Source organism: Tamandua tetradactyla, chromosome 4 (genome assembly GCF_023851605.1).
Source record: "Tamandua tetradactyla isolate mTamTet1 chromosome 4, mTamTet1.pri, whole genome shotgun sequence".
NCBI classification, from domain to species: Eukaryota; Metazoa; Chordata; class Mammalia; order Pilosa; family Myrmecophagidae; genus Tamandua; species Tamandua tetradactyla.
This window is the reverse complement of record NC_135330.1, coordinates 60,217,698-60,241,923: the sequence shown is the minus strand read 5'-3', so window position 1 is coordinate 60,241,923 and position 24,226 is coordinate 60,217,698. Positions and strand designations below refer to the sequence as shown.

Genomic DNA, 24,226 nt, shown 5'->3' with positions numbered 1-24,226 from the left:
TTGTAGCTTTGTAATATGTTTTGAGGTCAGGTAGTGTGAGACCTCCCAGTTCATTTTTCTTTCTCAAGATATTTTTAACTATTCGGGGCACGCTTCCCTTCCAAATAAATTTGGTTATTGGTTTTTCTATCTTTTCAAAGTAAGTTTTTGGATTTTAATTGGCATTGCATTGAATCTATAAATCAATTTAAGTAAAATTGACATCTTAACTATATTTAATCTTCCAATCCATGAACACAGTATGTCCTTTCATTTATCTGGGTCTTCCATAACGTCTTTTAGCAATATCTTGTAGTTTTCTTTGTGTAGGTTTTTTGTATTCTTACTTAAATTTATTCCTAAATATTTTATTCTTTTGGTTGCAATTGTAAATGGAATTTTTTTCTTGACTTCCTCCTCAGATTGCTCATTACTAGTGTATAGAAAAATACTACTGATTTTGGGGTATCGATCTTGTACCCCTGCCATTTTACTGTTCTCATTTGTTAGCTCTAGTAGATTTGCTGTGGATTTTTCAGGGTTTTCAACATATAGTATCATAGTATATGCAAACAGTGAGAGTTTAACTTCTTCCTTTCCAATTTGGATGCCTTGTATTTCTTTTTCTTGTCTAATTGCTCTGGCTAGAACTTCCAACATAATGTTGAATAACTATGGTGACAGTGGACATCCTTGTCTTGATCCTGATCTTAGGGGGAACGTTTTCAGTCTTTCCCAATTGAGGATTATGGTAGCTGTGGGTTTTTCATGTATTCCCTTTATCATGTTGAGAAAGTTCCCTTCTATTCCTATCCTTTGAATGTTTTCATCAAGAAAGATGATGAATTTTGTCAAATGCTTTTTCTGCATCAATTGATATGATCATGTGCTTTTTGTTTTGATTTGTTGATATGGTGTATTACATTAATTGATTTTCTTATGTTGAACTATCCTTGCATACTTGGAATAAATCCTGATTGGTCATGGTGTATAATTCTTTTAATGTGCTGCTGATTTGATTTGCAAGAATTTTGTTGAGGATTTTTGCATCTATATTCATTAGAGAGATTGGTCTGTAATTTTCTTTTCTTGTAATGTCTTTGTCTGGCTTTGGTATAAGGGTGATGTTGGCTTCATAGAATGAGTTAGGTAGCCTTACCTCCTCTTTTTTTGAAGAGTTTGAGCAGGATTGGTACCAATTCTTTCTTGAATGTTTGGTAGAATTCACATGTGAAGCCATCTGGTCCTGGACTTTTCTTTTTGGGGAGCTTCTTTTTTTTTTGCACGGGCAGGCACTGGGAATCAAACCTGTTTCTCTGGCATGGCAAGCGAGAATTCTGCCTGCTAAGTCACCATGGCCCACCTTCTTCGGAGCTTCTTAATGACTGATTCAATCTCTTTACTTATGATTGGTTTGTTGAGGTTATCTGTTTCAAGTCAATGTTGGTTCTTCATGCCTTTCTAGGAAGTTGTCCATTTCATCTACATTGTCTAGTTTATTGACATAAGGTTGCTTAAAGTATCCTTTCATTACTTCCTTTATTTCTGTGGTGTCACTGGTTATGTCTCTTCTTCCATTTCTGATTTTATTTATTTGCATCCTCTCTCTCTTTCTTTTTGTCAACCTTGCTAAGGGTCCATCAATTTTATTGATATTCTCAAAGACCCAACTTCTGGTTTTGTTGATTTTCCCAATTGTTTTCATGTTCTCAATTTCATTTATTTCTGCTCTGATCTTCATTATTTCTTTTCTTTTGCTTGCTTTGGGGTTAGTTTGCTGTTTTTTTCTCTAGTTCTTCCAAGTGGACAGTTAATCCCTCAATTTTAGCTCTTTCTTCTTTTTTAATATAGGCATTTAAGGCAATACATTTCCCTCTTAGCACTGCCTTTACTGCATCCCATAAATTTGATATACTGTGCTTTCATTTTCACTTGCTTGAGATATTTACCGATTTTTCTTGTAATTTCTTCCTTGACCCACTGGTTGTTTAAGAGTATGTTGTTTAGCTTCCATAAATTTGTGAATTTTCTGACCCTCTGTTATTGATTTCCAACTTCATTCTTTAATGATCTGATAAAGTTTTTTTATGTGATTTCAAACTTTTTAAATTTATTGAGACTTGCTTTGTGACCCAGCATATGGTCTATCCTTGAGAATGATCCATTAGCACTTGAGAAAAAGGTGTATCCGGCTATTGTGGGGTGTAATGTTCCATAAATGTCTGTTAAGTCTAGTTTGTTTATTGTATAATTCAGATTTTCTGTTTCTTTATTGATCCTCTATCTAGATGTTCTGTCCATTGATGTAAGCAGGGAATTTAAGTCTCCAACTACTATAGTAGAGGTGTCTATTTGTCCTTTTGGTGTTTTCTCATGTATTTTTGAGCACTCTGGTTTGGTGCATAAATATTTATGATTGTTATATCTTCTTATGGAATTGTTATTTTATTAATACATTATGTCCTCCTTTGTCTCTTTTAATTGTTTTGCATTTGAAGTCTATTTTGTCAGATATTAGTATAGCTACTCCTGCTCTCCAGGCACTTCTGAATGAATAGATCTCTGTAGCCATGAATAGATCTCTGTAGCCATAAACCCTTAGTTCAGTCCACCTTCTCATTTTGATTCAAGATATTTACCGAAAATTATCAAGAGGTTATCTTTCACCATTGTAACTTTAAGTAATTTTCAATCTTTTTTGTAATTTACTGAATGTTTTACACTGAATATGCATCAGTTATAATTGGAAAAATATCAATAAAATAATTTTAACTTGAGGGAAAATGTGGCCCAATTATAATCCACACCCTGGATGCAGGTCAGAACCCTGGTAAGTTGATATCAGGACCCTCTCACTATCTCCCTGGTGACTCTCACTCAAGGGTTAGGGTGATGCAAGGCTGGGGTGGTGAGTCACCCTCATTCAGGGAGAACAATGGTTGTTGGGGGGTGTCATCTGAGAGCATTGACCAACTTTGGCTTGCCTTAGAGGATGCACATTGGGTCCCATCCTAACCCCCCAGACATTACACTTTCATCTTCTTGACTTTGAGGAAAGCCCTGAGCCCTGAGCACTCAAGAAGTACAAAACTCAGTTCCTGTGCACCCAGGAAAAAGCCTCATATGGAACCACAACTCCAATCAAGGTGAGGGCTTTCATGTGATGTGGTTGTAATTTTAAAAATGAAAAAATCCCACTTTTTTCTGTATCCTTACTTAATGCCTCTCAAAAGCCTCGAGAGAGTAGAAAGTTCCTGTTAGAAATGGAGACTGTCTCTTGACCCTTTGAGTTGATCCTATATATAACTATTATATCTTAATTACCTATGGAAATTAAAAATTTTCCAATGTCTACATTTTGTTCAATAATTCATCCAGAAAGAAAAATATACATATAATAAGGTATGAAAGAGAGTTGGGAAAGATACATGCATAATCAAAAAGAGTCTAGACCTCAGATCATAGAGGGGAGAACATATTTGGAAGAACTTGAAGTTACTCCCAGAGCCTTTGTCAAGCGAGCCCCTGGACAGTGTCTGGAATTAGGCAGAAAAGACTATCACACATGGAAAACATAAGACAAAATGTTAGCTTGAGGTTGAGATTTAAAGAGGACAAAATTACCTTTTCCACTGTTTTTTCTTCTTGGAGTGACAGCCTTTGGGTGTGGCTTACATTGTGCTCTGATCTCATTAAGGATTATACAAAAAGATCAGGAGGACAGTAAGGCATGTGACTAAAGACTTCCACCTCACAGATCTCCTGGCTCATCATGTGCCAAATCAAAATCTGAATCAAGTCTAGGAATTAGTGGTAGACAGAATGGGCAGGGGAGATGGAACGGATAGAGCTTAGAGGGGAGAGACGATTAAATGCCTCAGGATTAGTCAAGAGTATTTCACATTACTGTGAATATACATTATTGTGAACATCCCGTGCTACTTAACGTAAGGTATAAAAACAAAAGCCAAGTCTACAGAATGTCAGGAGTCAATAGGGTTAAGGAGCCAATAGGCTTTTCCATCATTCTTGTATCACAAATATCCACTAAATATCACCCCTTCTCAATCCCTGACCCATTCCCTCATCACTCCTTTTCTGCTTCCTCAAGGATTGCTGTCTGGTTCCAATGTGTGAATGAGAGCAACTCCCCATAATGCAACTGGACTCCTATAGGACATGCTGAAGGCAGGGGGGAATGGAATCAAATTCCCCGCCCTTGGCCTTACCTTGGATCAAAATCAAGTCAGGGGGCATGGGGTGGGGCAATCAAGGTGGGACCCAATATAATTAAAGAGTGGTGCCCAGAACAAGAGAAATGAAGGCATGGGTAGGGAGATTTGCAGGCAAGAGGATGGAAGCCCTAGGCTGTGAGATTGAGAGCACCTTGCACACATCCCTATATAGCTGTGTTTCCCAGACATGAGAAATATATAGTCTCTTTTTTGAAGGAAAAGCATGTTAAGGATCCCTAAGAATATAGATAAGAACCCCAGTTTCAGAATCATTGGCTTTGGAAACTAAGCTTATTTAAAATATGCCCATTGTAATCGTATGAGAGTTTTTTCTTTGTAACTAGAAAAGCTTTCTTTAATATTGCATTCACATGAAAACTATTTTCAACAGTGTCTAAATTGCAGACATCCGAGTCAATAGGCTAACCTATGAATTGCAGTTTGAGAAACAGCTGTACAAGAATGAGAGTCCAACCTGGGCACCATGAAATATTTCCTATGGAAATGTGTCATAATTGCAACAGCAGTGGTGCTCCCGATCTTCTTTTTTATTAAAGAAAATCCCTTTGATACTACAAGTTTCCTGTCTTTGGTGAGTATCAGAAACTATGGATGGAGCAAAGGTAAAACTCCTCAACTGAAAAAAGAAAATATTATCTAAGTTTCTATCTGTATGAAATCACTAACACTGTAGGCATTCAAAGAACAAGAAAGACAGAAAAGCTTGAGAAATTAAAGTATCATTTTTCTTTGATGGAGACAATAATAAGAAATAGTGCCAGTCTAGAAAAGAGAGAATTAGGGCTAGGAAGAAATAACACTTACTGAATGCTTCAGCAGAGTTGGCCCTTTTCATACAGCAACTGAAGAAGTAGCTAAGTTTTCCAAGTTTCCCATTCTAGAAAGTTTCCCTTGGTTTTCATATTCATATTCATATTCATATTTTCATTTATGTATTCATCCACTCCAACCCACACCCACACCCACTTTAGACTTTAGGATCCTAAACATCAGAGAGGTTATTTCTCCAGGCAAAAAAAGCACAAAACTCTGATGAGTAAAGAAAATTCTACCAGAACCCAAAGATGCCAAAGAAAAGAAGGGAGGGTGTTGAATGAACTTGGAAGGGTGAAGTGGAAAGAATTTAGACTGGGGATAATTACCTAATACCCTCTATCTCTCACACCTAACACATGCTGTGCCCTTCATGGGATTATGTGACCCATAAGGCTGTAACAGTTGGTTTAACAGTGATAAGGAATGATACAGACTGGCATTCTCATTCCCTATATATAATTCAAGAAAGTTAGAGAAATCCCAACTCAGGACCAATACAAGAACACCTAAAGTAGAATTTTTTTTCAGAAGATAAGGAGGGAACAGTAGTGAATTGAGCCCTAAGAAACCTGCCCTGTATCCTCGAGATTATTCCATTATGATCTACAAAGGGGATGAATCATGGTGTTGTAACATACCTTTTTCTCAGGAGGAAAAGAAGATGGTAGCTTGGCAGAGAGCCCGGATGCAGATCAACCCTGGCAGAACAAACCACTTAGAAATCTTCAAAGATATGCAGAAAAACTCAGAACCACTCAAAAATGTGAACTCCCAGATCTTGATTGGAGATCTTCCCAAGGAAAAAAGTGAGTGCCCATAACTATCCAAAGATAAGTCAAGCAAAGTTAAGAAAGAGAAAGTGGATGGAAAGTTAAAGGGAATAGGTACCTGCTGAAGAAGACAGGGATGCTGAGAAGATGGATCATGCTTATAGAACTTAAACTGCAAAAGATAGTAATCCAGAGTCCATTAATCTCCCATCCTGGATAAAATGAGGGAGGAGAAGATGGGATAGGAATACAGGAGAAAACAATGGGAAGGGGGACTAAATAAAATGGAAAGAAGTTGGGAGGTGGCAATGCAGTGTCTTGGGTGGGCGGACTCCTTGGGTTTTTATGTGGCTTGTTACACAAATGGTGGTCCATGGACCAACAGCACTGACAGTATCTGGGAGCTTATTAGAAATGCAGAATCTTGCATCCCTCCCAGTTCTACAGAATCACACTTTTCCTTTTAACCACACTCATGGTGATTGTTATGTACACTAAAGCTTTAGAAGTACTACCTCAGTAGATCTGCAAGACAGGTGATGGTTCTGGAGAGCAAAGCTAGGACTATGGCAAGTTTTCAGGCCAGCAATGATGGTTCTCAGTGCTTTGTAGACTCTCCCATATGATGGAGGGCTTGTCCTTCCATCTTTGATGTGGGCACCTTTGACAGTGACACATCATGTAGCAAATGATGTATTCATTTACTACAAATGAGGAAAAATACATTTGTAGTAAATAAACACATCCTCAATGTAAACTATCTCAATACAATAAATATAATCCATTCTAATACAATTTTTAATTTATATACAGCCTCTTGTTAAGTTCTGCAAACATTTGAAATGGACTGACAATAAGTACAATTTATGAGGTAACAGTATCTCCTGTTTTACCTAGTACATTACTACTATTATTTAAAACATGCCTCCCAAGCCTTGGGAACCATAAAAATATAAAAGGTTTTCACTTCAGATGAAGAAAGAAAAAAGCTCTTACAATAAAACAACTTGATAAGGGTTCTATTTATTTACATGAAATAAAAGGAAAACACGTAAGTGAAATCTGCAACATAAAGCTTTAAACTCAATTGAGACTTTTACTCAACCTGAGTATGAGTGCCTCATTAATAAGTTCAGCTTATTAATAGTACAGACTAAAATATTTTACAGTCAGTGTCTTAAAAAAAATCTACCTTTATATCCAAGAGACCTGCTTCATAGTTTCCTTTGAATGAAAACTATGATTGCCTTTTTAAAGGAGAGTCATATTTCTCATTTATCATAAGAGGAGGCTTGCATTAGTCTATTTCTACATTACTAGCAAAGTAAGGATTTTACCATCTATTCCTAGCTAGCTAAGAATTGTATCAAGGAGAGCAAATGGAATTTTATCAAATGTTTATTGGGCATGTGTCATAATTTGCTAGGGTTGCTATAAAAAAGACTGATGGGCTTAAACAACAGGAATTTATTGTCTCACAGTTTTGAAGGCTGTAAGCCCAAAATCAAGATATTCACAGGCATATTTCTCTGAAGTCTGTAGTATTCTGTTGGCAATCCACAACCCAACCTCTGTCTCTATCACATGGTAATCTGTCTTCTCCTGTCTCCTCCTCACTCCTAATCTGTTCAAATTTCCTTGGTTTATAAAGACTCCAGTAATATTTGATTAAGATCCACTGTGATTCAGTTTAGTCTCATCTTAAGGATCTTCAAAGATCCTACCTTCAAATGAACTCATTTCTACAGGACCAGGAGTTAGGACTTGAACATATCATTGTGGGAGATATGACTGAATCCAAAACAATCCAAAAAGACATGCCCTTCCCACATGCAAAATACATCCACCCCATACCATCATCTCAAAACCCTTAAGTAATTTCAGTGAAAGCTTGAAGTCTGAAATCTCATCTAAATAAATTATACATGTGGTTCATCCTAGGACAAAACTCCTCTCCATTGGTGGACATATGAAATCTAGAAAACAAGTTATCCATTTCTAAACTACAATGACAGGACAGGTATAGGATAGACTTTCATGTTCTAGAAAGGAGAAATTAGAAGGAAAACAGGGGTCACAGGTCCTAAGCAAGTCCAAAATCTAAGTAGGGTAAATTCCATTATGTTTCAGTGTCTCAGAGTAATCTGTAGCTTAATGCTCTGTCCCACAGGTCTGCTGGAGCATCAGCCCCACCCTCCCTGAGCACTGAAACACAAGACTCATCCTTTCTGAACACTGGGGCTAAAGGACCCTACAAATGCAAGAGTCACAGTCCCTCTCACTTAGCCTGAAGAGATCTCTTTGGCCCAAACCTCTGCTTATAAGGTTCTGCCCTTGAAGTCACTCTTCCTTCACTTCATCCTGTCTCTATACCTTTCAGCCATTGCTGGCAGTGTTTCTGCTGATACAAAATTCTCACAAACCTTGTCAGTCTTCCATGCAATCAAGGGGTCCAAGTCATCAGGCAAAAGGATCTTTCATTGACTTTCTTGAATAATTGCATCTCCATTTCTAACTTCCCGTAAGAGGGTTGATGGGATCCATGTGTCATATGCTTGATCTCTTTAGAAAATGGCTCTTCCATCATACCCTCATGTGGAGTACTCTATCCTCTAGGAACTAACCTCCAGGAATTCAAAGAGGGCTCTTTTAGGGCCATTTCTGGCACTAGTCTAAGAGAATGCTATCTAGATAGGCTAAGAATTTTCCAAATCATCAAGTTCTGGTTCTTACTGCTTAACAATTCTGTTCTTAATTTACCTCTTTCCTCTCATATTTTACTACAAGTAGCAAGGAGAAATCAGGCTCTACCTTCCAAACTTAGCTTGAAAATCTCTTCAGCTAAATATCCAAGGTTATTGTTTACAAGTTCCACTCAAATTCCAACATTGGACATAATTCAAACAAATTATTCAGACAAGTTTTTTAGACAAATTATTCAGACAAAGATTCAACTTTCTCCATTTTCAAATAACAGTTTCATCATTTCCTTCTAAGGCCTCACTGGGGGCACCAATGGTCTCTTTAAAGCAATCTAGGCTTTTTCTAATCAAGCACCTCAAAATTCTTCCAACTCCATCCATAACCCAATTCTATATCTTTAGGCAAGTGTTAAAGCAGCACCCCACTGCTGGTACCAAAATCTGTATTAGTCAGGGTTCTCCAGAGAAACAGAGCCAACAGAGCTTCAAAATCTAAACTCTGCAGGAAAGAACACAAGGTAGAAACTCCAATAAAGGTGATGCTAAAGTCCTTAGTCCAAATTCCCCAAGGGAAGCTGGCTGGCTGAAAGTTCCAACAAGAGCCAATGCTGAAGTTCAAGCAGAAATTCTTCTTCTGATTTCTGAAATCCTCAGTTCTAGCTTTTAAGACCTCCAACTGATTGTTTGAGAAGACTACCTATATAAGTGAAGGCAACCTCCTTTGTTGGTTACTGATGCAATCAACTGATTATAGACACAATCAACTGATCACAGATGCACCTCATATATTCTTATAGTAACAAGCAAACCAGTGCTTGACCAAACAACTGAATATTATCACCCAGTCAAGCTGACACACAAAATTAACCATTATAAAGCAGATTGTGGGAAGATGGCAGAGTAAGACGTTCCAAGAATCAGTTGGTAGGAACTGTCTGAATCAACTATTTTGAAACTAGAGAGTCTAGTGGAAGACTATGCAGCATCCAAGGAGGAGCTGGTGGAAAAGGCTGGTAGACAGTCAATGGGTCAAAGAAGGAATCACAAAGGAATGCAGGAAATATCTTGAGGTGAATGAAAATGAAAGTACAAAATACCAAAATTTATGGGATGCAGCAAATGCACTTCTGAGGAGGAAATTTATAGTTCTAAATACTTATATAAAAAAAAGATAAATGGACTAGAGTAGCTTGAGATTATCCCTGCTCTACAGAAAAGTTAGAGAAGGGACAGGAGGGTGACTAAGGTGGCAATTTGGGAGTGTGGCTGACCTGGGAGAGCCTTCTGCACCACATGTGGCAGCACTGGTTGCAGAGGCCGAGGAACTGAGAGGCAGAAAGCTGGAGACTGGCGTGGAGGTACGGAGCCAGGGCATCCATGGGAGTGCAAGTACGGGAACATAGGACTAGTAAGTAAGCCAGGCCGCATTCCTTGGGTGCGCCACCCTCACCAGTGCAGCCTCCTGACCGGCGACTCACCCCACACCCCACACACCTGAACCATGTCACCCACCCCCATTCCCTGTGCTCCAGTGACCCCACCCCACCAGCCCCCAGTGCACATACCTGCCCACACTCCCACTCCAAATGCAGGCCAACCCACTTCTCCTGTACCCCTCCTGAGCACTATCTCTTCCTCCAGTTCCCTGCAAGCTGTTGCCAGTGCATAAAGGTTGTGGGCACTAATCTCCATACCTAGGCTACCCCCACCCCCTGCCTATAGTGTCACACAGCCTCACCCAGCACTCCCTGAGCTCAGCACATCTGTTTATGGCACTCCCAGGCCGATGCATGCTCATGGGCCCCAAATCACATCATTCAGCTCTGGGAACTGTACTTTACAGCAGCCCCACAACCACACATGCACACAGCCCTCAGCCTCACTTCACAGTTCTGAGAAAATGTTGATCTGTACAGCCCAGATTGTGGATCTGCCCCCAATCCACAAATGCATAATGCTGACCTGCTGCCACAGCTCTACACATGCACACAAAGAGCCCCGTGCTTTAGGCGAGTGTACACCAGGGTTACACCACCCAGATTGAGCATCTGTTCAGCTGCAGCCTCCCTGGCCGCTGGGCACCCACGTTCACAAGCCTCAGTGTAACATCCCCAACCTGCACCCATACATGCCCTGAAACAAATCACTGTACTGAGTGCCCCACCCCATGCCCTGCTCCCTGCCATACGACCATCCCACAGACACAAGGCTGTAGACTACTGAAAGAAATCAATGCCCAAAGTAAAGCAATCAAGATATTTACATGCGATGAAGGCAGCAAAAAATCACTAAGCATATTACAATGCAGACAGATATAGCCCTGCCTAATGATCAAATTAAAACACCAGAGGAGACACAGACATTGGAACAACTAATCAAAGACGTTCATACAACTCTACTTAATAGAACAAGTGGGATAGCAAATGATGTAAGGGAGATCAAAAAGACAGTAGAAGAACACAAAGAGAAAATTGAAAGAAGAAATAGAAAAATAACAGAAATTAAAGACTCTGTCGATGAGATAAAACACATACTAGAGGTACACACACCAGATTTGAAAAGACAGAAGAAAGAAAAAGTGATATAGAGGACAGGATAATTGACTTTGAAGACTCAAAACAGCAAATGGCAAAAAAGATAGAAAAAATTGAATGGGAATTCAGAGAAATGATAGACAAAACAAAGTGCACAAATATAAGAATCATTGGTATCCCAGAAGAAGAAGAGAGGAGTAAAGGACTAGGAAGACTAGCTGAGGATATAATGGGGGAAAACTTCCCAACCCTCATAAAGGACATAAAAATAAAAGTCAAAGAAGCTCAAAGAACTCCAAACAAAATCAATCCAAATAGGCCTGTTGGTTTTCTCAAAGTATGTGCCTTGGCAAATACTAGTCAGTCTGTCAAATGTTGAAGAGAAGTAGAAAATTCTAAAAGCAGCAAGAGAAAATCTACTACATTCAATGGAAATCAAATAAGACTTCAAACTTCTCAACTGGTACCCTGGAGATTAGAAGGCAGTGGCATGATATGTTCAAGATCCTGAAAAAGAAAGACTTCCTGCCAAGAATTCTGTACCCAGCCAAACTGTTCTTCAAAATTGAGAGAGAGATTAAAGTTTTCACAGATGAAGAAATCCTGAAAGAATTTGTCAACAAGAGACCAGCCCTACAACAAATACTAAAAGCATTTCTGCCGGCTGAGAAAAAGAGACAGGAGAGGGAAGTCTGGAGGAGGGCACAAAATTGAAGAGTACCACCAAAGGTAATTTAAAGAATACAGAGAGAAAAAGGGGAAAGGATATATAAATCTGACAAATAAAATAAAAAAATAATATGGTGGAATCAAGAAATGCCTTTTCAGTAATAACTTTGAATATTAATGCATTAAAGTTACAAATTAAAAGATACAGATTGGTGGAATGGATTAAGAAACATAATCCAGCTATATGCTGCTTACAAGAGACTCATCTTAGACAGAAGGATGCAAATAGATTAAAAATGAAAGGGTGGAAAAAGGTTTTCCACACAAGTTGCAACCAAAAGAAAGCAGGAGTACCTATACTAATATCAGACAAAATAGACTTTAAATGTAAAGACATCAGAAGGGACAAAGAAGGACACTACATACTAATTAAGGGGTAAATTCACCAAGAAGATATAGCAATCATAAACATTTATACTCCCAATCAAGGAACTCGAAAGTCCATGAGACAGACATTGGCAAAACTGAAGGGAGTGATAGATGTTTCAACAATAATAGTAGGAGAATTCAATACACCACTCTCCTCTATAGAGAGAACAACCAGACAGAAGATCAACAAGGAAATAGAGAAGTTAAATAATTTGATAAATGAATTAAACCTAACAGATATATATAGGTCATTGCACCCCAAAACACACAGTTATACATTCTTCTCTGGTGCTCATGGAACATTCTCCAGGATAGATCATATGCTGTGGCACAAAACAAGTTTTATACATTTTAAAATATTGAAATTATTCAAAGCACTTTCTCTGATCACAATGGAATGAAGCTGGAGCTCAGTAACCACCAAAGGACGAGAACATTCGCAAATATATAGAGATTAAATAACACACTCTTAAACAACCACTGGGTCAAAGAAGAAATTGCTAGAGAAATCAGTAGCTATCTGGAGATGAATGAAAATGAGAATACAACTTATCAGAACTTATGGGATGCAGCAAAGCCTGTGCTGAGAGTGAAATTTATTCCCTTAAATGCCTATATTAAAAAAACAAGAAAGAGCAAAAATCGGAGACTTAACAGCAAACCTGGAGGAACTTGAGAGAGAACATCAAACTAACTCCAAAGCAAATAGGAGAAGAGAAATTACAAAGATTAAAGCAGAGATAAATGAATGGGAGAACAAAAGACCAATAGAAGGAACCAGTAAAACCAAAATTTGGTTCTTTGAGAAAACCAATACAACTGATGGGCTACTAGTGAGACTGACAAAGAAAAAAAGAGAGATGAGGCAAATAAACAAAGCCAGAAATGAGAAGGGGTGCATTACCACAGACCCTGAAGAAATAAAAGAAATCATAAGAGGACACTATGAACATCTATACACCAACAAACTAGACAACTTAGATGAAATGGACAAATTCCTGGAGACACAAAACAAACCAATCACAAATAAAGAGATTCAATCAGCACTCAAAAATCTTCCTACAAAGAAAAGCCCAGGGCCAGATGGCTTCACGGGAGAATTTTATCAAACATTCCAGAAAGAACTAACACCAATCCTGCTCAAACTTTTCCCAAAAAATGAGGAAAAAGGAACTCTACCTAACTCATTTCATGAGGCTAATATAATTTTAATACCAAAACTGGGTAAAAATGCAATGAGAAAAGAATCAAGCCAATCTCCCTAATGAACATAGATGCAAAAATTCTCAATAAAATATTAGAAAATCAAATCTGACAGCACATTAAAAGAATTATACACCATGACCAAGTGGGGTTTATACCAGGAAAGCAAGGATGGTTCAACAAAAGAAAATCAATTAATATAATACAGCACATTAACAAATCAAAAGGGAAAAATCACATGATCATCTCAATTGATGCTGAGAAAGCATTCGACAAAATTCAGCATCCTTTTCTGATAAAAGCACTCCAAAAGATAGGAATCAAAGGTAACTACCTCAATATGATAAAAGGAATATATGAAAAACCAGTAGCCAGTGTTGTACTCAATGGAGAGAGACTGAAAGCCTTTCCCCTAAGATCAGGTACAAGACAAGGATGCCCATTGTCACCACTATTAGTCAACATATTCTAGAAGTTCAAACTTGAGCAATCAGGCAGGACAAAGAAATAAAAGGCATCCAAATTGGAAAGGAAGAAGTAAAACGCTCATTATTTGCAGATGATGTGATACTATACTTGGAAGATCCTGAGAAATCTACAGCAAAGTTACTTGAGCTAATAAACAAATTCAGCAAGGTGGCAGAATATAAAATTACTGTGCAAAAATCAGTAACATTTCTATACACAAGCAATGAGTTAGCTGAGGAGTCTGTTAAGGAAAAAAATCCATTCAAAATAGCAACTAAAAGAATCAAATTCTTAGCAATGAACTTAACTAGGGATGTAAAGGACTTGTACCCAAAAAGCTCATAATATTGCTAAAAGAAATCAAAGGAGATCTAAATAGGTGAAAAGACATTCCCTGCTCATGGATAAGAAGGCTAAATATAGTTAAGATGTCAATTCTCCCCAAATTGATCTACAGATTCAACACAGTACAAATCAAAATTCCAACAACCTACTTTGAAGATTTGGAAAAGCTAACTACCAAACTCATTTGGAATGGGAAGAGACCCTGAATAGCTAAAAGCATCCTAAAGAATAAGAGCAAGGTGGGATGATTAACACTCCCTGACTTCAAAACCTATTATAAAGCCACAGTGGTCAAAACAGCATGGTACTGGCACAAAGACAGAAGCATTGACTGATGGAATCGAATTGAGAGTGCAGAAATAGACCACCAAATCTATGACCAACTGATTTTCAACAAGGCCCCCAAGTCCTCTGAATGGGGACAAAATAGTCTTTTCAATAATTGGGCATGGAAGAACTGGATATCAATAGCCAAGAGAATGAAAGAGGACTTCTATCTTATACTCTACACAAAAGTCAACTCAAAGTGAAGCAAACACCTAAATATAAGAACTAGCATCATAAAGCTTCTAGAAGAAAATGTAGGGAAACCTCTTCAAGACCTAGTAATAGGAGGTAGCTTCCTAAACTTTACACCCAAAGCACAAGCAACAAAAGAAAAAATAGATAAATGGGAACTCCTCAAAATCCAATGCTTCTGCACCTGAAAAGACTTTGTCAAAGAGGTGAAAATGCAACCAACTCAATGGGAGAAAATATTTGGAAATCACACATCAGAGAAAGGTTTGATTTCCTATATATATAAAGAAATCGTACAACTCAACAACAAAAGAACAAACAATCCAATTACAAAATAAGCTAAAGATATGACTAGGCATTTTTCTGAAGAGCAAATACAGATGGCTCAAATACAGATAGCTCATTTTCATTGGCCATAAGGGAAATGCAGATCAAGACTTCAATGAGATACCACCTCCCACCTATGAGAATGGCTGCTATTAAACAAACAGGAAACTATAAATGTCGGAGAGGATGTGGAGAAACTGGGACACTTATGCATTGCTGGTGGGAATGTATAATGATGCAAGCCCTATGGAAAACTGTTTGACAATTCCTTAGGAAACTAAATATCGAATTGCCCTATGACCCAGCAATAGCACTACTTGGTCTATACCAGAGGAGCTGAAAGCAAACAGACATTTGCACACTGATGTTCATAGCAGCATTGTTCACAATCACCAAAAGATGGAAACAAACCAAATGCCCATCAACAGATGAATGGATCAACAAAGTGTATATACATATGATGGAATATTATGCAGCCCTAAGACAAAATGGTGTACTGAAACACATGACAAGATGGATGAGCCTTCAGGACATAATGCTGAGCAAAATTAGCCAGACACAAAAGGACACATACTGTATGATTCCACTTTTATGGCCAGCATAAAGGTATAATCAGAGGCTTATAATACAGAATATAGGGGTCTTAGAGATACATAGAAGCTAGAGATGGATAAACTGTTAGCTAATGACATTGAACTCCAATGTAAGAGAATAGATAGGAGCAAAGGTGATTCTCTAGTGGGCCTAGAAGTAATATTACCATACTGAAGATAAATAAGATTGAAAGGGGTTGTATAGACCTACGTGTTCTACTGGCTCACACTAGAAATGTGAATGAGTTCTCGTAAGAATTATTTCAAAGATACGATTCTTGTATAAAGAGTATTTAAGTCCAGGGTACAGGGGAAAAACTGCTATTGCATGCTATGAGCTATGTTCAAAAGGAAACCACCAGCACTACCTCAGCAACAGCAGAGGTAATGGGGTAAGGACAAGACTTAAGAAAAGGTTTAGATTTCCTATTTGGTGAGGATGTGTTTATTGGTTTTCTGTCTCTTGCGATCAATGAAATTATCTAAAATTGAGAATGTTGATGGAGTGTTGACTTTGGACATTATAAGTGAAGCCCAGTAGATGGAGGTGGCTGAAAGATGCACTGACTGACAAGATTGGTGAACGATGGTGCATACTTCTGAACGAAGGTTGCGCTACTACAAAAAGGAACAATGTCGTGAGGCATGCAATGATGTGAATGAACATGCAGGACATTTGGTGAGACCAAATAAGCCAGAAATAAGAAAACAACAATGGTCTGGTCACCTTTAGAAAATGTTTATAAGAAAACAGGGCCCTAGATTGTAAACGTAGAGCAGATACATTAAGTCTGGCGTGGTGATTATTATTTTTTGATTTTGAGAGGCTGTTTTATATATATAACCTGATATTTAGAGATAAGAATGAAGCCGAATACGTTGGAGTGAAAGTAATTCAGAACACAGGGGTAAGGAGGACAGTGTCTATATTTTAGAACCACACATACTCTTTGAGACCAATGGAAGAAAGTTTTATTTGATCTGGAACTGAAATTGTCTGTAGTGCATAATCTAATTAACCTATCTGTATAGCTCATTTGAACAACTGAAACACAGGGAGCCCAGAATAAGAAAGAGGTCCTTTAAGCCTCCTCTATTCTAGAGTAGCTGGAAGGAAAAATATGAGAGGATCACATGGTAGCCCATGACAAACTCTGGGATTTATCTTCTAACAACTTTTTGAAGAGTGCTTTGGAAACTATAGCTCTTTTACTTTTTTGCTTTGTATATATGTTATACCCTACAATACTGAAGTTAAAAAAATATCTAAAATAAAATTTAAAAATATTCACAGTGAACAAAAAAAGAAGAAAGACCTCAAATCAGAGATCTAACCTCACAACTGCAGGATCTAGAAAAAGAAGAGCAAACTAAACCCAAAGCGCGCAGAAAAGAGAAAATGCAAACATTAAAGCAGATATAAATGAAACAGAGAATTAAAAAACAATAGAGAGAATCAACAAAATCCACTGACTTCCACACTGCTTATACATTGGTCAACTTCCTATCTTTAATTTATTTAACCTATCGCAGCATTTAACACAGTAAGTAGATCAATCTTTTCTTTGAATATTTTCATCAGTTGCTTCCAGGATCCATAATCTTTTGGTTTTCCTCCAAGCTTACTGACAGATCCTCAGGCTCCTTTGCTGCTTTATCTTCCTCCCCAGCCTCTAAATGTTAACATACCAAGAGCTCAGTCTCTGTTGAGATTCGCCTTCTCACTGACCGCGTTCAATCTCAGAGCCTTAGTTACCACCTGTATGCTAAGTATGCTCAAAATTACTGCTCCAGCCTGAATCTATCTGTGGTCCTCACTGGACTCTGCAACAATGGTAGCCTTTTCCCCTGTCACTGGTAACCTGCTGGCATCTATTCCTGAAGTCTGTGGCTAAAGAACACATAGCCTTTTCTCTTTCAGCTCAATCAAGACTTTATGATCCTCTTTGCTGAACCATCTTCACTTTGGCAACCATGTACTCTCCTGAAGTCCTAATACGACACCTATTACATTCCCGTAGGTTGTGATGGCTTATGATAAAAAAAATTAACCTTGAGGCGGGCATGACTTATCATCTATTTACTACATCAATAAAATAAGATTAATTTAAGGAATACTTAAGTAACAAGCTTAATAATAACACAAAGAGCTCTCAAAGAAAACAAACTACCTTTTTCTTTAAATTTAAATGCATTTTGAATTGGAGAATATGTTTCACCTTTTAAAAGATGTCTCTAGTCTGTTCACTAAGGCCTAGAATGACCAATTCACTATCAGTGAGCATCCCTAGTACACAATCTCTGGACTCTAAATATCATTTTCTATTAAAATGAACCAGAATTCTTTGTAAAAAAAAAAAATGACTGGTTCCAGGTCCAAGACAGGAAATGTCATACCATATCACAAAGAAGCTTTCAAAATTGACTAAAGTTGTATCAAAAGGACTCAGTCCCAACAACTTGCCAAAGATGGGACAAGTAAAGTCACAGTAAGAATAAAATTTCAATGGTTTGAAACATACAAAATCCTTGAGTTTATAATAACACAAAAGCAAAACTGACAAATTTAGGTACCATTGGAAGATGCTAGGAAGCTGTTATGGTTTGCTAGCTGCCGGAATGCAACACACCAGAGACGGATTGGCTTTTAATAAAAGGGGATTTATTTTGTTAGTTCTTCAGAGGAAAGGCAGCTAACTTTCCACTGAGGTTCTTTCTTACGTGGAAGGCACAGGATGGTCTCTGCTGCTCTTCTCTCCAGGCCCCTGGGTTCCAACAGCTTTCCCCGGGGTGACTTCTTTCCGCATTTCCAAAGGCCTGGGCTGAGCTGCAAGTGCTGAGATGAGGAATGCCGAGCTCATTTAAGCACAAACCAATTAAGTCAAACATCACTCATTGCAGCAGACACACCTCCTAGCCGACTGCAGATGTAATTAGCAACAAATGAGGTTCACGTACCATTGGCTTATGTCTGCAGCAACCAGACTAGGTATGCTCACCTGGCCAAGTTGACAACTGAATCTAACACAGAAGCCAACCCATTATTTTGAAAACTAGGAAATAAAGGGAAAGAATCAAACTTCTAGCTTACTTTCCCATATAAACCATATCACTTGGTAACCAAACAGTAAATGAAAGGAATTATATATATATAATTATATATATATAATGTTATATATAACAATATATATAATGTTATATATATATATATATAAACATTCCAGATAATAACTAAAGAAGGAATGATTGACTGAGCTATTACCATTTTGCAATCCGTAATGAACTAATAGATTCAGGCATTGAACAGCAAAGGCTGCTGATACAATAAAAACAAACACTCTGTCATTATGTGCCTCTGATGGAAGAACATATCACTAATCCATGAAGTAGTCTTGCCAGAACGTCTAACCTGAACTTGATCAAGTCTCCATATTCATTTTTCTACAAATTCTTTCTGAATCGTAACAACTTGAAATTTTTCCAAAGGATGTGATTTCCTCCCCAATCTCTCTAGGGACTGAATTAACCTATTTGAAGTTTTCCTCAATTTACTGTCTCCTTTGTTAACTCTGTTTCTGGTGTTCTCTTTCTGGTTGAGTTGTTTCTCTTCAATTATGTTGGTTTTCCTCAAATTTTTGGTGATTCTTATTTCAGATTTATATTTGAGACTCTTGAATGAACAGTGTAATTCTTCACTCTAAATGACCATCCCTATTTGTCTTGCTGTAAAAATGGGTTTCTGTTTTGGAAACCTGTCTTGGTAGATTGTAGGAGAGGAGCAGAACATGAAACCAGTAAGAGATCTTGATGGCTGGTCTTCTAGGTAAAGAATCCTCCTATCTCTAATAGTTGAGGCTCAAGTCATCAGAAGTACTACCCCATTTATCTGCTGTAGACACATTCTGGCAGTCTCTACATTTCTGAACTTCTATTTCAGAAACTACACACAGAGCATTATCCTAGAGGCAAAGGTCATAGTCAGTTGTATCGCCTTTTCTCCCTCTGTCAGCTAGAGTTCTTGGCTTCAGTTCTTATGTTCTCTCCAGCCCCAGGACTCAAATCATGTGCTTTACTCTAGCAGATATTCCCTTTATTTACACAGAAATCCTGAAGACTTAAACCTGGAAATAGATGTTGCTACCACCAGTCCCTTGGTGGTCACTGGACCCAGCAGTTTTGAACCAGTTCTATAGTTAATTGCCTAGATTACCACATCAGCACCCACTCCTCTTATTTGTATTTAGTGGCCCTGAACTTAGAATTTCCCTGAGGTTTTTGACGGAAAGATGCACCCAGGTAGTGGCTTTCTCTTGTGTGTCTTTTGAGCTAATGATTCCTCCACTTAGATTTCTCCACCAAACCTGTGCTGTCTTCTCTCTACCTTCCAGGAAATCTTCAAATATTGTAGTTCTCTTATGGCAACCTTTCTGGGGGGATTGTAGGATTTTAGGTAGGAGGTGGGCATTGATACTAATGTTTAATTTGTCATCCTTTATCCAATCCCCCCAACAGTTTTTGAAAAGTAATGATTAAAAAAAAAAACTCACAACACATGGCCAGATACTAACATTTAATCTAGTCCATACTTAGCCCTATGGAGGGAAAATGTAAACATAGGCACATATGGAGATGGCATATGGGAAAATCTAGGACAGTATCATAACCTCAGCCATAGCAACTACTTTCCTCAGAGTCCTAAATTGATAAAGGTCCCTTTACTTCTCCCTTCTAGAATTGCTGACCATAGGGATTTCCTCAGTACAGCGTCCCCAAGGGAGCTACCTCTTGGACACCTTGCAGTCCCTCTTCTTTGCTTCCTCTCCATCTGAGCAGAAACACTTCATTGTTCTGGTACACCTGTCAGATCCTGACCCCAAATGGCTTGATCAAATACTCTCCAACATCTCAAGACTTCTTAAACCATACATCCTGGCCAGACAGCTGGTAGTGATCAATACCCCTCTTAAAAGCTATCTTCCCTTGAAGAACCTTAAAAAGAAATTAAATGATACCTCTGCCTATGTAGCTTTCCGCTCTAAGCAGAACATGGATTACGCCTTCCTCATGAACTTTGCTACCAACCACTCTGATTATTTCCTAATGATTGAAGATGATGTGAAATGTGCTCCTGGATTTGTAACCCAGATTGCTACCATACTGTCTGCCTGGGAAGACAAACCTTGGGTGACTCTGGAGTTCTCTCAGCTGAACTTCACTGGAAAACTCTTTCGTACTGGAGACCTCCCCCGCTTTGTACATTTTCTTCTCCTTTTCTACCAAGAAATGCCCTGTGACCACCTCATCTCCCACTTTTTTGACCTCCTCATGCAAAAGAAACCAATTCAATTCTTCCCTTCTCTCTTCTATCACATGGGCAATTACTCTTCCACTGAGGGTAAGTTAAATAGCCTCAAAGATAAGGAGTTTGAAGAAAATGACATTGGCTTTCCCATCAACCCTGCTGCCTCCATCTATACTAACCTCCAGGTTACCAATAACTCTGTTCCCATGAATGCCTATAGCCTGGATAAAAATTTCTTCTACACCAAGGGGGCTGAGGCTGGCAACCATCTGACTGTGGTTTTGGACATACCTGCCAAAGTGTTCCGAGTTCAAGTGCTGACTGGTTCTGACTTAAAAGAGGAGAATCAGTTGAAAGAGGGACAAGTAGAACTGGGCTATGAGTCTACTTATGGGAATAATGACTGCGACAACTATACTCTGCTGGGGCTATTGGTAAATGGCATCCTGAATAAGCAGGTATTGTCTGAAAAATCTGGAAAGAAGGTGAAATGTGTGAGACTGCTTGTCACAGCTACTTCACCCTCTGCGATAGTAATCAGGCACATCAACCTCTGGATTAAGTAAAGTTTAAGTAATATATGGAGACTACATTGGGGGCTTCTTGGAGGGCAAGTTGGAGGTGAGAGTCTACAGAGGTGACAAAACATTAAAGTCTTTAAATTAGCAGAGATGTCTCATTGCCGGATCTTTTCAAGATTCTTAATGCAGAAGATACAGCACGTTGAAAGGCAGAGTGGAGGTAATATTTCTTGGTCCCAGATAGACTCAGAGGCAGAAAATTTGTAAGCTTTTCCCTGATTTTCCATCCATAAGGGTCTACCATCCAAAGTTCTTTCTTTGGAGCAAGAATATCAGCCCTCTAGAAACAATTGGAACATGTGAGTAGGAACAACTAATTGCTCATATCCCAAGACTCTAGCAGTGTATGAGAGGATTGTTCCACAAGCCAGGAAATGAATTCTTTAAAGGAAGAGCTTTCTTTATGACAAGAAAAACTAAGTTGGCCAGAAACATGACTATATCCTCTGTGATCTCATCTTTCCTTTATAAGGCGTTCATTCATTTCATAAACATTGATTGAATACTGTATTAGCTTCCTAGGGCTGCCATAATAAATTACCAAAAATTTGGTGCCTTAGGATAATAGAAATTTATTCTTTCACAGTTTTGGAAGCAGAAGCCTGAAATTAATGTATCAGCAAAGCCTTGCTCCCTCTGAAGGCTCTAGGGACCATCTTTCCTGCCTCTTCCAGTTTCTGGTCACCCCAAATATTCCCTTCTTTATGGCAGCATAACTCCAATCTCTCCCTTCATCTTCAAATGGTCTTCTTCTCTCCATGTGTCTCTCTGTCCTCTACTCTTTTTATATGGATGCCAGTCATTGGATTTAGAGCTCACCCTAAATCCAGGATGATTTTTATCTCAAGGTTCTTAACTAAACACAACTGCAAGCACTGTTTCCAAATAAGATCACGGTCGAATTTCCAAATAGACATGAATTGGAGGGGCAGGGGCCCTGTTCAATCCACTACAAGTAACCTGTATGGTTAGGCAGAGTCCTCTTCTACAATACCACCCAACATACCAGAGGATTCTTTTATAAGTAGCATTAAAATTATTAAAAATAATTTTCTCATATTTCTGGTAGCTCCTGTCTCCAGCATAGTCTTATCTCTGGGATTATAAAGCACCTTGGATTTTTTTTATAAGAAAAACTTCAGATATTTTACTAACATCTTTAGCTGAGTTTTCCTAAGAGATCTTTATTCTCACAAAAAGTCACCCCTGAATTCTGAGCTCAACTAATTTGCAGTGGATGGAGAGTTTTTCACCAGCAAAAGAACTATAACCCATGAAGCCAGCGGGGAGGAAAAGGAAAGGAGCACTTTCAGTGGAATGCCAGGAATCCCCTGGAGAACAGGGGAAAAGAAGGGGCACCATGAAGGATTAAGAAACGACAGACACAAGTTAGTTAAGCGGGGTCAGGGGACTCAAGCTCATCAGGAGCAAGAGCAAGAACTCCAGATATACTGACATCCACATATTTATTGTGCTTTTACATGGGAACTGCTTTAGGGAGTATAATCAAAGAAAGATTATTTTTGAATATGTCATGCCTGCACAGCTACAAAGTTTGGTTCCCAGCTCCTCGTCCCAGGAACCATTTACTTCTTATCAGAATGCTCTCTGTTCAGCTCTCTTCAGGCTCTTGAGTCAGTGTCCTTGAGAGCATTTGCTTCAGCAGTTTTCCACATCAGCCGAGCATGGTGTTCCAATGCTCATGCCCTCGGCGGACAGCCAACTGCTCGAGCCCTCAGAAAACCATCTCCAACAGTGGAATACTTGCGAAGAACTCAAATCAATAGTGAGGAAGAATACCCAAATGAGTTGTAATCAAAGTGGCTAAAAAGTTGGGTAATTTGGAAATAGGATGGAAACAGGAGGGGGGCAGGGAGGGAACCTAATTAGGGTAGGACATAAAAGCTTTGGGAATATCAAATGTTGGGGAATAGGGTGAGTGTAAATGGCAGCCATGAATATACAATGTTCAGAGCTCCTTCTGCGGGCAGCATGGTTGACTGACAGTCCCATTGCTGCCTCTCTGGATCTACCACAGTGCTAGTGACAAGGCCATACTTCCCACAGACTGCTCCTAGCCAATCACTGACTGCAGCAGGGATACTTAGCCAGGCCCATTCTTTCAAGATGGGGAGTTCCTCCAACAAGTGACTTTAGCTTGAAAACTTTTCTTAGAGCCCACTGCAGTCCTAGATTCTTCCCACTCAATCCTTCCTTCTCTGTCACCCTTTAGAGTTGCCAACTTTCACCAAGGTTTCCCACCTTCTGTTGTTCATGCCACTAATAAAGCTCTTGAACATCTAATCCTGTTTTTTGTCAGCTTCTTGGCAGATGTGAACTAATGAAGAGTGGTCTGAGAAAATGGATAATAAAATAAGTACTTAGGATGGCTTATAACCCTCAAAGAGTTGTGGGATTGTTAATAGAGCACAGTATCCTTATAGGCAAAATAGACAGGCATACAATAAAGCTGCTGCTTAACATCTACAACCAAGAGAAGGCAAGAATGGAGAAGCAGGAGGCTGAGAGCCACCAGTCCAATAAAAAAGTCACAATTCCAACTCAGTTCCTGGACCTGAACGAGTTTTCAGATCAGGACCTATTGACTGAAGAGGTGGCCAGGTCCCTAGAACAAAGGACCCTGCAACTTTGCAACAAGTATATACTGCAATGATTTCCCCAGTTCCTCTGAGAAGGACCTATAGTCATTTACTTGAGTCACTGTACAACTGG

General features: G+C 38.7%; 1 protein-coding gene across 2 annotated transcripts; it reads left to right on the top strand.

Moving 5' to 3' along the window:
* Positions 1-2,616: 2,616 nt before the first annotated feature.
* LOC143680879 (alpha-1,3-mannosyl-glycoprotein 4-beta-N-acetylglucosaminyltransferase C-like) lies at positions 2,617-23,810 on the top strand. 2 transcript variants are annotated; one of them, XM_077157442.1, is made up of 4 exons: positions 2,617-3,125; positions 4,606-4,806; positions 5,701-5,857; positions 20,343-23,810. In XM_077157442.1, exons 2-4 carry the CDS (start codon positions 4,699-4,701, stop codon positions 21,476-21,478), a joined length of 1,401 nt encoding a protein of 466 aa, XP_077013557.1. In that variant the 5' UTR covers positions 2,617-3,125; positions 4,606-4,698; the 3' UTR covers positions 21,479-23,810. The 2 variants fall into 2 exon arrangements, 1 of the variants encoding a protein (XP_077013557.1); XR_013174215.1 differs by lacking the exon at positions 20,343-23,810 and adding an exon at positions 7,992-8,500 and having other exon boundaries at positions 2,629-3,125.
* The last annotated feature ends 416 nt before the right edge of the window (positions 23,811-24,226 follow it).